General features: G+C 50.9%; 5 protein-coding genes and 4 non-coding genes across 9 annotated transcripts; 5 read left to right on the plus strand and 4 right to left on the minus strand.

Moving 5' to 3' along the window:
* The first annotated feature begins 130 nt into the window (after positions 1-130).
* On the plus strand, positions 131-1,027 carry BDV17DRAFT_249504 (uncharacterized protein). The gene is made up of 2 exons (XM_073756227.1): positions 131-691; positions 769-1,027. The coding sequence occupies exons 1-2, from the start codon at positions 464-466 to the stop codon at positions 892-894; spliced, it is 354 nt and encodes a 117-aa protein (XP_073621364.1). The 5' UTR covers positions 131-463; the 3' UTR covers positions 895-1,027.
* Positions 1,028-1,244: 217 nt separating this feature from the next.
* On the minus strand, positions 1,245-1,317 carry BDV17DRAFT_t13. Its single transcript has one exon. It is a non-coding gene; the product is annotated as a tRNA-Thr (tRNA).
* A 168-nt stretch (positions 1,318-1,485) lies between these two features.
* BDV17DRAFT_t12 lies at positions 1,486-1,558 on the minus strand. The gene has a single exon. It is a non-coding gene; the product is annotated as a tRNA-Thr (tRNA).
* Positions 1,559-2,715: 1,157 nt separating this feature from the next.
* Positions 2,716-2,788, plus strand: BDV17DRAFT_t5. Its single transcript has one exon. It is a non-coding gene; the product is annotated as a tRNA-Thr (tRNA).
* A 39-nt stretch (positions 2,789-2,827) lies between these two features.
* Positions 2,828-3,413, plus strand: BDV17DRAFT_249505 (uncharacterized protein). Its single transcript, XM_073756228.1, has one exon. It carries the CDS (start codon positions 2,938-2,940, stop codon positions 3,214-3,216), a length of 279 nt encoding a protein of 92 aa, XP_073621365.1. The 5' UTR covers positions 2,828-2,937; the 3' UTR covers positions 3,217-3,413.
* A 1,508-nt stretch (positions 3,414-4,921) lies between these two features.
* On the minus strand, positions 4,922-4,994 carry BDV17DRAFT_t11. Its single transcript has one exon. It is a non-coding gene; the product is annotated as a tRNA-Thr (tRNA).
* Positions 4,995-6,200: 1,206 nt separating this feature from the next.
* BDV17DRAFT_286230 (bZIP transcription factor) lies at positions 6,201-8,090 on the plus strand (the record flags this gene model as incomplete). The annotated part of the gene is made up of 2 exons (XM_073760858.1): positions 6,201-7,173; positions 7,237-8,090. The coding sequence occupies 2 exons, from the start codon at positions 6,201-6,203 to the stop codon at positions 8,088-8,090; spliced, it is 1,827 nt and encodes a 608-aa protein (XP_073621366.1).
* A 396-nt stretch (positions 8,091-8,486) lies between these two features.
* BDV17DRAFT_249508 (ribonuclease Z) lies at positions 8,487-12,357 on the plus strand. Its single transcript, XM_073756229.1, has one exon. It carries the CDS (start codon positions 9,047-9,049, stop codon positions 12,170-12,172), a length of 3,126 nt encoding a protein of 1,041 aa, XP_073621367.1. The 5' UTR covers positions 8,487-9,046; the 3' UTR covers positions 12,173-12,357.
* Positions 12,358-13,057: 700 nt separating this feature from the next.
* Positions 13,058-15,170, minus strand: BDV17DRAFT_9497 (putative acid phosphatase). The gene is made up of 7 exons (XM_073765391.1): positions 14,937-15,170; positions 14,859-14,871; positions 14,761-14,795; positions 14,690-14,705; positions 14,453-14,618; positions 14,063-14,397; positions 13,058-14,008 (listed from the first exon to the last, which is right to left on the minus strand). The coding sequence occupies exons 1-7, from the start codon at positions 15,024-15,026 to the stop codon at positions 13,119-13,121; spliced, it is 1,545 nt and encodes a 514-aa protein (XP_073621368.1). The 5' UTR covers positions 15,027-15,170; the 3' UTR covers positions 13,058-13,118.
* Between the last annotated feature and the right edge of the window lie 18 nt (positions 15,171-15,188).

The raw sequence follows: 15,188 nt of genomic DNA on the forward strand, positions 1-15,188 counted from the left end.
AGTACACTCTCCGCCCCCTCTTAGCCGCCCACATACTTCGCCACCCAGGGATCGCCAACCACCACTACCTCGGGGTATATCCAATCGCATCAACTTCCCATTGTTATGACTTCAACCTCAACCAAACTCCCATGTCCAAAATGCGGGGAGGCATAGCGTGAACAATGACAACCAAACACCGTCCATCTCACCAACCAATAGACCGTCAGCGAGCATTGAGCTCCCAAGTCCAGCTATAGAGTTCATCCAACCAAGGCTCACTCGAACCCTCCGTAGCGTCTCCTCACCGAGTCCAAATCATGATCTCATCTTTGTCATGACTAGGTTTATATAAGAGGCGACCTCACCTCTGTACTCTTGCCCATTCTAAAAAAAAACTGCAATTATATACAATTTTGTGCACACAAACAACACTCTACTCTAACCTTGTCAAGTCACTGAAACCATAAACCTAAACCACATCATGACCTCCCAATCCAAAATGCCCAACGACCCACAAAGCTTCGCCGAGCGCTTCAACGAAAACGTCGACTACGCCCGCGCCCACGGCAAGGGCGCAACAACCGGCATGGGCCGCGCCCATCCCAGCGTCAACGTCGCCCAGACCCAGTCTGATGCACAGGCTCGTGGCCCGACTATGACGACTAGTACCGATACCAGTGGCGCTGGGGTTTTAGGTACTGATGATCAGGTTTGTGGTTTCTCTTCTTCCTTTCTCTTAACTGCTAGTGGTTGGAGGTCTTGGCTAACGGTGAGTTCAATTTGAAGACAGCCGGGGAAGCCCAGACTAGCATCGACAGCACCAATGCGGGTGTGGACCATCGGCGCACGAGTTACTCTTTCACGGCGGCGACTTTGTCGCATCCGGATGATAGGACTGGACCTGAGGAATAAAAGAGCTGGGGTTGTCTATTCATGGTCGAGTGGATGCTTGTTTGATTCGATTGTTTGATTCAATTCTAGTCCAACGTGTGTGCTGTACGTAGTATAGTCAACAGTGTCGATGAAACCCTTTTACATCTGCCAATTATATATATCTTGCATCAAGGGCACCCAGATATAAAACCTTGACCTTCCTAGTCCAGTGGACTACGAGTGGAATATTAACGTGGCGCAAAAAGGTTATACTCTGTATTCTGACTCTACGCATCGTGTGGCGGCCTACCCTTCTTCCTCCTTCTCACCCGTGGTGAGTTTATCATCTAGAATTAGTGTTCCGTCACCAAGGTAAAAAAAAAAAAAGATGCTCACACTCGGATTCGAACCGAGGATCTCATGATTACTAGTCATGCGCTTTACCAACTAAGCCATGCGAGCTGATTGGCCAAAAGCTTAGACTTTTGCATAGTTGACCAAAAATTATCTGGGTGGAGATAAAAAAGAGGTCCCTCGCTCACGCTAGCGCTAGGGTTTTCCAATTTATGGGTTTTCGGCCAAAAATTTGAGAGAATAGGCGATCCAGCAGGATGGCGAAAAGGTAAAAAATGCTCACACTCGGATTCGAACCGAGGATCTCATGATTACTAGTCATGCGCTTTACCAACTAAGCCATGCGAGCTTGATGATATTCACTTCCTAGTAATGACTTATCTGCCGGGAGGAAGTTCTAACCATTGACATCGTGTGGCCATCCGTTCTCTGCCCAGCATCATGCTGCAAAATGCCAGCACACCCGTCTGTCATAGCCCACCAATACAACGGAAGTAAGCAGAAATGCGAGAGGGTCTCTGAAAGAGGGTAGCATCATGACAGCCAATTGACCGCATGAGCCGGTAAGGTGTCTACGGCAGTCGGAACGAGTTGCACAATAGACTGTATCAAACACCACAGAGTCCTCCAAAGAGCCAGTTTGCCATCGAAGTCAAAAGCTGGCTGGATGTCAGCGGCTTCTGCTCCGGCATATGGAAGGACTCGTGGTCAATTCGCTCCCGTGGTCAGGGCAGTACAACAGACCACGCGCACCGCCGCAACCGGAGCGAGCCCCTTTATTGCAACTATAGTAGCGCAGAGAGCTACACCCTAGCAGCTCCCAGTGAGCCTACCAGGGTAGGGATTATCAATGCAGCAGCCGCACTCCCCTGCTGGGCGCTCGAAGCCCACTCGCCAGTCGTGGTCGTTGCCCTGCCGAGGAAATCATTTGGTGGCTTGGTTGAAACGACGTCTGTATGTACGACTCTTTGGCAAGACAGCAGAGGCAAATGACTTTGATCCTCTAGTTTGAAATAAATTGAGATGATAAAGTTGGGAGTGACCGCGTTTCTCAAGACCGCACCGAGAGGGGTCATCCTTGTATTAAGCCAATGTAGGCCATGATCCAGAGGCGCTCTTCAGGACAAAGACATGCCACGAGCAAGTAAATAGGGAAATTTAGTCATCTGACTATAACATAGAATTTCCAGACGGATATCAAAGGATCAACTCGCGTTCCGGGAAGCTTGTGTAAGTAGTCCATTCCCATGTTCTGTAGGAGTTCTCTGGATTGACCATCGTGAAACATGGGTATAGTAGGGTGTTGGGCTTATTACTAGTAGTAGGACAGCGTCTCTTGAAGCGTGACTGCATGCATGACTCTAAAGTAATGTGTCAACAGGAAGGAACGGAAGTATGACGGGGAAGAGCAATAGCGATAGCCGGCAGTAGTATGTTACACAGTTTGCCTCTAGGTTCCAACTGTTTGGTTCTATAATGGGAAATATTAACCAAATCAACCAATCAGCTCGCATGGCTTAGTTGGTAAAGCGCATGACTAGTAATCATGAGATCCTCGGTTCGAATCCGAGTGTGAGCATTTTTTGGATTATCTTTTTTGTTTCTCTCCTTGTATTTGGGAATATCGCGCACTGTAAAGGCCACGGCTTGGTGTCAAAGACCACTCACAGCTAACCCAGCTGGTATTTTCTTCCTCTTGCCGTTTCCGGCCTGACAAGCCGTTGCCCCATGCCACCAATCGGGCCGTTGGATTTGGCCCCTGCATGTCACCCGGCCTCACATAGTGGGCGGCCAATCGCCAAGACGAAGGGAAGTCTGAACGCGCGCCGAATGAAGTTGTTGCTTTGGTTGCTGTGTTGTCTGATTTCCAGGAACAATCGGCTGCATGTCACCTCATTGGTTGCGCTCGAACAGAACAAACTCACGAGCAACAAACCAAGTCTCGACAGCCTTGCAGAAAATTTTCATAGGCGCTACGGAGAACTTGCCTGTTTCACGCTCTGCTAATCTGGTATTAGCTTGTAACGCCGAGCTTTCGATTTCACGAGTTCAAAAGTTAAATCCGAGGTGGGGATGTCGGTGGGGGTCTGATCACCCAAAATCAAAGCTTGGCGCATCAAAGCCACCACGACTCTGGAACTTAGCGCCGGGAAACAAAGTCTTATCATCCAGGCTGGCTCCGTTTCAGGCTTGCAACAGCATCCAATTTGCATGTGAGAAAACCTTGTTCGAGTTCTTGGGCGACTGATAATCCGTTTGCAAGGTGCTCCTGAATCCACACGATCCAGGAACAATCAGATATTCTAGAAAGCGACAGAGCACACTAGTAGTAGGGCCTAGTTGTATCTACTCTGAGGGAAAGTGGCTACGTACCCCTATCTTCGCCTCCACGAGCCGATAGGCTACTACTAGCCCGGTCTGCTCAGATATCGTCTCTTTTTCGAGGTTCGAGGTCGCACCTGCGAGCCCTGCGCGAATCTTCGGCAGTTAAGACTCAGGATTGTTCGTGGAGTATGTGGTCTGCGCTTGGCCGTCCTCGACTGCAAGGGCATTCCAGTGGCACTTCCAGCAGGCTCCCATCGCCATTGGATGACTTCCAAACATCAGCAGTTGCAGTGTAATTCACAATGACACAATCAAGAGCACTTTCATACACTTCACCTCATGTCTCAGTTCCTCTGAAGCGGCCGGGTAGAGTTTCTCCTCGGAAAGGATCTAGAGCTATCCAAAAGCACATCGACTGACCAAGCAAACTGATCCTACGAACGGCGAGATCATCAAACATGGTCTAGGCACAATTCAAGAAGAAAATCAGTATCCCCCGCTTTGTTCTCGACTGTTTCTCTCTTGGTCCACTCACGGTCAAGCGGCGTACGTATGCCGGTGTGGCACAGCACGCCTCAAAACACTTGTCAAGCAATCGGGCCTTGAACCTCAGCTAAAAATGTTAGAAGCTGCTGCTGTGCATCAGTGACCTAGGCAGCGCTTTTTAATGGCGCTCGATTCGATTCGATATCTGAGAACATGCAGCAACACCGATCCCACGCTGGGCTTAACGGGTAACCTTAAGCGTGGCTTAGGAACATCAGATACTGCGCGCAGGGAAGATATCATCTCTCGATTCGGGCGAGGAATGATACAATAGTACTGTAGTAGGCTAGAGGCTAGAGCTCGTTACTGTTGCCAAATAAGGTTTGGTCCTGGAGGCTTGAGATGAGAGCAGAGCTGAACCTCGCCGAAGCCAACCCACCCACGGTTCGACCATGGAGCGTTTCCCTATCTTGGACTAGCAGACTTCTGTAGAGATGAATATATCGAACCATTTAGCCTGAAACGGTTCCGTAGGACCGGTTACCGCATAGCCTCACCTGATATACTTAGAAGCCAGAGAATATCGGGTGCCTGCAAGGGCGAGAGCCTAACCGCAATACAGAGTAGATACATGCTTCCGTATACTACCGGTAGGCACGAGTGGCACTTCGCCATGGTCTAACTTCCGGCTTACATACAACGGCATCATGTGCTGCCTCGGTCCGCTTCGTGTCCCTGTCAGGATCTAGGTATCGCTTCGTGCACGTTATTCGCTCTGTAGTCTCAGATCACCAGCGCGCTTATTCTATTACCCAAACCATCAAATGAAAAACAAAAGGATAGGACACAAGTGTTGCTCTAGGTAAACCTTCGTGAAGGAAAATAAAAATTTGTCAAAAAATGCTCACACTCGGATTCGAACCGAGGATCTCATGATTACTAGTCATGCGCTTTACCAACTAAGCCATGCGAGCTAACTTAGTACAACTTCTTCATCCTTTGCTATATAATTAAACAATAAAGATAAAGTGGCTCCTCCCTGCCTCTACTTACTTTGATATGAGGTTTCTTCTTCCAGATAACAATACCAGGACCGTACCACAGTGTTGAGTTCCCATAGACCAGAACTGCTACTGAAGTTTTCGCTTTGGATTCGGGTCTTGACCGAATAGGTTGTCGTTCGAGGCCTGATACTCAGGGTTAAGGTATGAAGCAATAATCCATACACAGGCCCAGTTGTCTTAGTAAAACCACGCACAGTTGCCAAGAACCCCCGAGATCAAGGGTAGATATTCCTCAACTAGGAAGTAGGAACGCTATGCTTTTACCCAGAGTAATTCGCCGGTCCCTCCAGCTATTCTGCTGCCTACGAGGGATTAAATATAGCGCAACACAGCCAAACTGCGACATAATGCGCAGTATAGATGGCCGGCTGCGGAACAGTCTCTGTCTGTTACATTGAAATTTGTTATCCTCGTCGTTGACATGGTGAAGATAACTTTACTTGCAACCATGACGGTGGGTTACCTTCTGGCCCTCGAGAACAACAGGAATCAAATTGAGGTTGTATTGTATACCATAAGAATTTCAAGTGGACCCCCGGAAATAGGGTGCAGACCCAGGAGCCCTAGTCTGAGGCGAAAGAGCCAACCCGATGGCAGAGAAACGCTGAATCAGCAGAGGACGCGCAAGCTTTTTTTACCTGTTTCTATTCTAGCTGTAAGATACCTGTAACGCCATTTCCCCTGGCCGCCCCCCACTTGGATCCACCGCCTTCCGTTCGCTCACCCTCTTCATCATCCCAGCGCCCGGCCTTCCTTGGTTGATCTTCAGCAATTCCCACCACCTGGCCCTGTTTGTTTCTCCATCTGCTTCAACCATCCGCCCTCTTATTCTTATCCATCTCCCCTTGTCGTCTTCGGTTTCGACTCACGTTTCGCTACATTCGGTTCAGGCTTTCATTGAACCGTCCATCTCAAATCATTCGCTCTCCCTTCTTTAGCCTCAAACCCTGTCCAACTCGGTTGCTTGCTATATTCGCACTTCTCCCTACGATCGTGTCGTCACTCAAACCTCCCAGAACGAGCTCGAAACCCGACCGTTGCTCAAGACTTGTATAATATTTCACAACCAGTCAATTCATTGTTCATAGCTCTAGGAGGCCACGGCTTATCCTCAGCATGGCGACTCTCGCGGAACACCCGGTTGTCGCGCAGACGTCTTACGATCAGGACATCGACAGCTTCCTCAACCTCGACCAGATCAGTTACACCCCTTCAGAGCCAGCTCGATCGAAGATCGGCTTAACGTCACAGCCATCTCTACCTAGCTCAGAGTTTGTTTCTAGCGATGCACGGAGTTCTAGCTTTGCCTCGTCCAGCCAGTCACCGGTCGCATTTCCGGCTCCTAGTCATCAATATGACGAACACAAACAACAGACAGGCCTTCCGCCCGGTGCTCTGGCCCAAGCTATCCCGTTCAATCAGATCACCCCGATGGGATTTGGCGCCTCCAGCCCAGGATTCGCCATGACTGGTGGTGACATGTTCCAGCCTCAGATCAAGCGCGATGAAGCGCCCCTGGACTTTAACTCTACCCCGTCTCGAAACCTCTCGGATATGGACTTGGAATCCGATAGCTTGATGACCGTTCCCGGCTTCTATTTCTCGCCAAGTTCCAACAAGAACCAGTTCGTCGACCCTAACGCGCTCGGGGGTCAAGAGATCGTTCCCATGGGCCCCTCTACCCAGGTTGGACGCATGTACCCTGGTATGCATCAGCAAGCCGCCATGGCCAAAGCAGCCCAACAGCAAAGACAGCATGACATGCTCCGCCAACAGCAACAACAGCAACTTCAACAGCAGCCCAGCAATGAGCTTCCTCAGACGCAACATCAACATGGCCCCAACGCACTGGTTGAAGAACGTATTACCCGTCTCTTGCAGCAAATGAAGTCCGCATCTGGTTCCCCTTCGGACGATTCTCCCTCACCGTCTGGCGCTTCCCACTTGGCCAAATCCAAGAAAGATGAGCAAGATATGGATGAAGATGAGAGGCTCCTCGCTAGCGAGGAGGGAAAGAAGCTGAGCAGCAAGGAGCGCCGGCAGCTCCGTAACAAGGTCTCAGCTCGTGCTTTCAGATCTCGGAGGAAAGGTATGCTTTCCCTCTAGGTCCTCTGACTTTTATTCGAACGAGTTAAGCTAACTGAATCCACAGAATACATTGGCCAACTCGAGAGTGAGGTTGCCCAGAGGACCACCGAAGCCCATGAGTTGCGCATGCAAAACCGTACTCTCTACGAGGAAAACGCCCGTCTCACAGAGTTTGCTCGCACGCTATTGGCATCTCCGCAGTTCTCCCAGTTCCTGGATGAGATGAACGTCAATGGGCTACCAAGCGCACAGACACAATTGCCGCACCAGTCACAGCCGCAATCACAGCAACCACAGCCTCCGACAATGTCTCAACCTCCTGTGCAACAAGCAAACCTCCCAAAAGAGCCGACACCCAGCAACGGACAGCATGAATTTCAAATGCAGCAGCAGCACTCTCAAATGGGAATGATGATGGTCCCGAGTCAAGGGATTGATGTTTCCACAATGAACATGAACAATGGTGGCTGGAACACCGGGATTGATGTTAACTTTGGCAACGCTCCTGTATTTGCCGTCCTGGAAGTTCCTCAGCCACCCATTCTCGACACCGAAGCCCTTTCTGGCAAACCCTCGAGTTCTTCCGAATCTTTTAGCAGCAAGGATGTCCCATTCCTCGACTACTCGCCGCTCGCCGAACGCTCTGAACAACAGATAGTTATGGACGCCGGGGATCAGGACGTTGTGGTTAACGAGTCAGACCCCGTCCTAGCACTTTTTGCCGATCAGCCAAAGCAGTCCGTGCCAGAAGTTGTCCAAGGCTCCTCCTTTGATGGAATTGAGTCAGGCAAGGCTTGTACCTTCGAGCTCGTTGTCGAGAACGACTCTACGGCTGCTGCCAACCGACTTGCTTATCTTTGCAGCAGCATGGAAGATGCCTTTCAACGCATTACCATGCTTACTGCCCACCTTCAATGATTCCCCATACTGTATTGCGTCTTGCTTCCTCGAGATTGTTAACTTCGTCATAACTTTTTTGTGATTTTATTTAGTGTCTGCAGACACTGATCCGACATGTAGACCACTTTGTTTCCTTTGTGTGCATGATTTGAACATGGCGCTGTCATCAACTTATCGACTGTGCTACCGCGTCTTTCTGCCGTCTTTTTCTCCTGGTGTTGTGGATGGTCTGGGTTGGCTTGATCAAATATGTTCTTAGGGTAACCGGTAGCGATTGAACCTGGTCAGGAAATGGGATGGCTATATAAACCAATGCAAAAATTTCTCAAACAATTATTTGCTGTGACTATTGATTGATCTTAAGGTAATTTGAATCAGAACTATTAGTATGTAGATGCTAGGAGGGACATCGAACTGGAAGGCGCTCCAGGCTGGCTGTGGAACTCCGCTTCAGGCGAAAAAAGTTGGTGTCGCGGTCAATCGCGGCCAGTTCTCCCCGAGATTTCTTAGTCTAATTCCATCACCTCCTCGTCTCCTATCAATATCCCTGTTTTCTGTTCATGGGTGATTGTCGTCTAGTTTTCGATTGATGATTCCCCGTCAGACTGGCTTTGCCCTCCTTCATCTGTTACCGGCGCACTTTGTTCGCGTAACTCCTATGATTGCCCATCCGTTTAGGTCGATGTCCTCCGTCAGTCAAGTTGGCTTCCCTTCGGTTTCCAGCTAGGCTGTTCACTCGAGCCTCTCGTGAACGGGTCGTGCTTCCACCTTACCGTCTCCGACATTTGTTCTGTCCGTCATTACAGAAGCAAGAAAGCGCCCGGACGAATACCACCGCTCCTTTCGTCAATCCCCTGCGCCATTCGAAGCCTACTGAAAACAAACGAAAGCCACGATATATCTATAATAACAAAAACGGCCCCGAACGTCAAGATTTCCCACGTCCAGAGGGTGGGAATATTGGAAAATTCCCAATGAAGTTCTATTACCAGATCGTGACGACGCCGACGGCCGATACTCCAGGCACGACCGTACTCCTACATTTCCCCAACAAGCGTTATCTGTTCGGCCAGATCTCCGAGGGTCTTCAGCGGGCGTGTACTGAGAATGGGACAAAGTTGACTAATATCTCCGATATTTTCATTTCGGGTCGCATGGGATGGGACACTACTGGTGGATTGATTGGTATGATTTTGACGAAGGCCGATGGAGTCGCCAGTTCAATTGCCGCGCAGGAAAATTTCGAGCGTGAAAAAGAGGAAAGGAGGCAAAAGCTTCCCGGGGGCCAACAAACTAAAGAGAAGGGCAAGGCCGCCAACGCGGATCAAGAAGTGCTGCTCACTGACTTGGCTGTTCACGGCGGGAGGAATCTCACTCATACATTGGCTACCGCTCGTCGATTCGTTTTCAGGAAGGGATTACCCGTTTATACGAAGGAATATGACGCGAAAAGTACCTCGAGACAGCAGCGCACCGATTTCAGCGATCCTTTCGAAGAGCCGACTTGGTCTGATGAAAACACCAAAGTTTGGGTCATGCCCGTCAGCCCGTCTCTCATTTCGCCACGCTCGCAAAGTCCAAGAAAAAGGAGCCTTGATGAGTATCGAGAGGATACCACAGGTCTAGTTAAAGTGGATCAGCAGAGTCAAGATCAACTTACGAGGCAGTCTGTCGTTTCCAGCATGTTCAACTCGGATTGGTCTTTGGATGCTCTGGAAGAAACCCGCCTTGCAGATGTTAAGATGCCTGCGTACATTTTTGTCCGTAATCCGGAGACGAAGGACCTGGAGAAGTACACGGGCCCTCTTCCGGGTGGGGATGAGCCAGTCCCCGAGATCAAGGTACTCGTCCGTAAGCCCTGGCCTGGTGTATCCGTCTCAAAGATTCCTACCACCACAAAGAATGAGGAAAGTCTGTGCTATATCGTTAAGAACCACGATCTTAGAGGGAGGTTCGATAACCAGAAGGCTCAAGCTCTGAAAGTCAAGCGTGGTCCCGATTACAGTGCTCTCACGAATGGCAAGAATGTGATGTCCGAAGATGGAAATGTTGTCACGCCTGATATGGTCTTGGGCCCGCCAAAACGTGGAAAGGGATTAGCAGTGCTGGATTTGCCAACTTCGAAATACGTCGAGAGCCTCCTCAATCGACCGGAATGGAAGTCCCCCTCGGTGACTGAAAATCTTGAAGCTTTCCTTTGGATACTGGGCCCTGGCGTGGGAGACCATCCTCGATTACGGGAGTTTGTTGCTTCATTCCCGGACAGCAAGCACATCGTCTCGAGCACGGATTATTGCCCAAACTATTTGGCCATGCAAAGTGTTGCTGGATCGAATATTCGCATGGCCCGGCTGAGATCTCAGAACTATGCCATCCCTCTCTACGACGATAAAGCCGCCCGGAGCCCTCAGTCTCCATTTGAGCCAGCCGAGCCTGGGCTCATTGTTACGATGGAGCCTGAGTTTAAGTTGGACACTTCCCAAGTCGTACCACGATTTGATGCCGTTTCGGTGCTAAATCAAATGCCGCACTCTGCTGAACAGCGGGCTATGGTTATTAGCAGGAGACTGCGACGTTCGCTGCATCAGGATAAACTCCAGAAATGGCTGGAAGACACCTGTGGCGCTGATGCGGAGATTATAACACTGGGAACGGGGTCGTCTTCACCATCCAAGTATAGAAATGTCTCTAGTACTCTTGTTCACGTTCCAGACCAAGGATATTACCTGCTTGATTGCGGCGAGGGCACACTTGGCCAGCTCAAGCGTCTGTTCAATCCCGAACAGCTCCATGAAGTACTTCAAAACCTACGGTTAATCTGGATCAGCCATCTCCATGCGGACCATCACCTTGGTACCGTCTCCGTTATCAAGGCTTGGTACCGGGAAAATTACCCAGACGGGGTATCACAGTCTGATTATATTGAAGATAATTTGCACAAGATCTTGGAGGAGAAGCGGTTATTCCTCGTGTCTGATAGCATGATGGTTGAGTGGCTGGAGGAGTATGCTAGTGTCGAGGATTTCGGTTTCTCAAAGCTCACCCCACTGACCGCGAACCCATACATGGAGGAGGACCGAGTCAGAACGTCCTTTAACTACCGTCACTGTCGTGCCGATGGCTCTTATCCTCGACGAGAAGTTGCGCACTTAAAGCCCGCACAAACTGAATTATGGATGCACAAGAGAGGGTCCAGTCTGTCTGTGCTGCTTCGCAAGGCCACGGGACTTGAGGATCTCCTTACGACGTACGTCGCTCACTGTCGCGGCGCCATGGCCGTTTCGCTCGTCTTCCCGAATGGCTTCAAAGTCTCTTTCTCAGGCGACTGCCGACCGTCGCCTAGTTTCGCGGCAATCGGCAAACACTCAACCGTTTTAATCCACGAAGCCACCTTCAGCGACGACATGGCCGGGTCCGCTGTCGCAAAAAAGCACTCTACCGTTGGGGAAGCCATTAACATTGGCCATCAGATGCAGGCCCGCGCTATCCTCCTCACCCACTTCAGCCAACGTTACCAGAAAATCCTTTCCTTCGACGCAGCCCAAGCGTCCTCGAAAGACACGGAAACGCCCAAGGAAGCGCCGCCGCCTCCCCTGGAAGAAAGCACAGATAACCCCGTCGACAACGACGCCCAAGAAGACCTAGCCTCCAAGAGCCCCAAGACTCTCATCACAACAGAACCCACCGAGTCCCCACAACCTGTCGTCCCTGTCGTCGCAGCCTTTGACCACATGCGCGTCCGCGTTGGCGACATGCTAGACCTCGAAGCGTTCACTCCCGCAACCGAGAAACTTTTCGAAATCATCGAGCGCGCTGCGGCAAGAGAAGCTAGAAAATGGCGTGAGGAGCGCAGTGAACAGTTGCGTGCAAACAACAGGCTAAAGAAGCAGCTGAAAAATCTCGCGTCTAAAGCGGAGAAGAAAGCGAATGTGGATGGGAAGGAAAAGGAGGGTGAGGGTAAGGACATCTCTCCTTCCGACGACGCCTCCCCTCCTGATGATTCAAATAATTCGCGTTGGCCACCGCTGTCTGTCTGGGAGGCTCCTGATAGTGAAAGCGGTTGGAGCTCGAGCGGATCTGAATCCGATAGAAATAATTGATATCACCCTGGGCTTCGGTGACAATGATTTTTGCGTTGCTATGGCGCCGGAACGACTACTTCTGGAACCATCAGGCGGTTGGTTGTCTGGGCTATGCGCTACCGTGATTAGACCAGATTTTCACACCTCCCTATATTATATAACTGGCTTGGGATACAACTAGATGTATTGAGCATGGCTTCGAGAGCCTGAATATATTGTCCATATTTGTGAATACTCCTTTTTTGCTTTGCTAAGACGTGTATATGGCATCACCTCTTTTCACTACTACGGGCACTCGCCACGAGCGATTGACACGTAGATAAGTTATTACCAGGACGGTAAACCGTTTTACCTTATCCTGGCCTATAAAGGAAGGTGCGAAATCCTCCACCAGCCAGTCGCACTTGCCTTCCAGGCCTCACGAGCACGGTGTCCCGTGCAAGAAAGGAGTAACCCTCGTGGCCCCGATCGTACCTGCCTCTACTGAGGCACGTCTTGAGTTCAAGCAAGGAGCCGCGTTGCCCGTCGCACCTGCCTTTTAAGAAGCATACGTTGGGCAGTTACCATACAGGGAACGAGCAACCGCCCCCGGTATCACCGCGCCTGCCTAAGCGAGGTAGGTGCTACATAGTGCCCTGATGTCAGCTCGAGGAAGGTGCGACTCTTGGAGGTGGCTGCAGATAAATGGGAAGGTGCTGCCCAACCCGCCGCAGGTTCTTCTCGTCGATCATACCGTGAGCACTTACTACTATTTGAGGGGTGAATTGGAGGGCTGTTCTGAGCCGAGCTACAAGTTCTTTACATATACAGCTCAAGTCCGGAATCTCGTTAACTTACTTTGAAATGCTATCGTCCTCGCTTCCGTTCATGCAGTATATACATTCTCAGATTAGGCTCTGTATACGTTTTATCTACAAACTCTTTACCCTTCCCCATTTATAATCATCAGCAAAGCTCAGCGGACCTAAAAGCCAGCAACGGCCTTCTCACGGTCATCCTTCCCGTACAATCCCTCGCCCAGGTTCTGCACGCACTCGTTCTTCCAGCTCTTCGGTGTGAACTTGTCAACGATCTCCTTGAATGCGTCGAGCGTGCAGAATGTCTCATCACCGGGGAGATGGTTCTCGGACTTCGCAGCACAGCCGGGGATTCGGACTACTTTGTCGTTGTAGCGGATGCGGACGTAGTGTTTCTGGAGCGAGTCACGCGCGAATTCGGGGAGCGTCGAGAGCGGCTGGCGGGCTGCTGAGGAGGGAGGAAGGTGAGAGGGCTGTTTGCTTGGCGATGAGGAGAGGAAGGAGAAAAGGCCGCCGCCTTGCTTGGGTGCGGGGGGTGCGGTGGTGGTGGTAGAGTCTGCTGCACGGGAGAAGAGCTCGACGGCGACGGAAGATGTAAAAGGAGGCCATCTGCCATCCATCGCGCCCAGGCTCCCTAGGATAGCGGCGAGCGTAGTATCGTGGCATCCGCTCATGGCGAACTTGATCGCTTTGCCCCTACCGGCGGTTCTACCCGAGGCGGCGGTTTCGCTGCGCCAGCCACCGTCAACAGCAGTGGTAACCATGCGGTCGACGACGTCACCCATGAGGGCACCGATGCCGAGTTTGCGGTACTCCGTGCTCTGATTGTAACCGGTGAACCATTCGTCGGCGGCTATGTGTTCCATGTACGCTCGGGCCTTGTCGTTGTAGAATTCTGAGGGGAGTCTTGTTGCGGGGCCATGGGCATCCGTTGCGTTGATGGTGTCTTGAATACCTGATAGACGCGGGTGAGAGTCTACAGCGACTCGGGGCGAGTGTTCAGGCATCCACTTGGAATAGACACTGTTGATATAGTCCATTTCTGGAGTGTTGTTCCCTGGTGAGAAAATAGATGAGTACCATACCAGCTTTTGCTAATCTAGGAACGCACATTTCTGGGCTGCTTTGTCGGCAAAGAGTCGAGCCAGTTGCCTGAATCGACGGCAGTTGCTTTCGTTGGGGAAGAGGGTTTCCTCTGACACGGATCGCGCGACAATCACAGGTGGCTTAAGGTCTTCCGTACGGGCACTAGGAGGGTACATTCCCCAAAATGCTTGCTGAAGAGACTCAAGAGCTCGCGGAATTGTTGTCGCACGGAGATACATGTCTTCGGTGTCGGTCTTGATCTTGGGCATGAATCCGAGTTGATCTACGTAGAGATGTCGTAGGCGCTGGCCGAGTTGATAGGTTGTCTCGCGTCCTCTATCCGTCAACTCGCCGTGCTGACTGTTCGCATATCGATTAGACATCACGTAGCACAGTGCCTATAGACGTTACTTGCCAGATACCCTCGATGCTACCACCTGCGCCAACAGTCACTATCGTTTGATCTCTATCGCCAAATGTTTCCATCTTTCGCCGCCATTGGAAGCCGTTCCAGGATGAGAGATCCTCATTGCTCCCGGCCATCTGGACCATGCGACGGGCAACATTGCAATAAGGCCAATCTTTCGTGGAGGGGAGAAAGGGTCAGCGGGAGAAGGCAAGATACGAGGATCGGGATCACTGTGTCAATTACATGGTGTCAGTCCTGCCTAAAGGAAGTTAGTCAGAGTGTTCTTTGGTCGTGGGGCCGGTTCGGGCTTGTACATTCTCAAAGCGCGAGGATACCGGCGTGCGCTCGCCTGTGAGTTATTGTTAGCCGCTTGATTTGCGTAGAGCTGTCATCAAAGAGGTTTGGTCCGTACCATGTCGTAGGAACTGAGCAGAAGTTAGCAGAAAGATTGCAATCGGGGCTGTTCCGGGGAGATAAGATCGGCACGTACAACCTGAACTAGTTGAAGCTTCAATTCCTTTGGATACAGATTGTTGATCTCATCCTGGGAGTAGGGCCCGCGCGGGATGAGGGTGGTCATTTTCGAGGAAACAATACCAAAGTACCAGGTACAAGAATGCGAAGGAGAGAGAGTCCCGTAGACCTTGGAGACGGACAAGAAGCCGACAAACAATTGGCGGTGATGACGCACAGGCAACCAATCAGCTGACCAGCAACAGTCACCTGCCGGCCTTGTATAAAA

This window comes from Aspergillus undulatus, assembly GCF_047715775.1.
Source record: "Aspergillus undulatus strain CBS 261.88 unplaced genomic scaffold BDV17scaffold_1, whole genome shotgun sequence".
In the NCBI taxonomy this organism is placed as follows: domain Eukaryota; kingdom Fungi; phylum Ascomycota; class Eurotiomycetes; order Eurotiales; family Aspergillaceae; genus Aspergillus; species Aspergillus undulatus.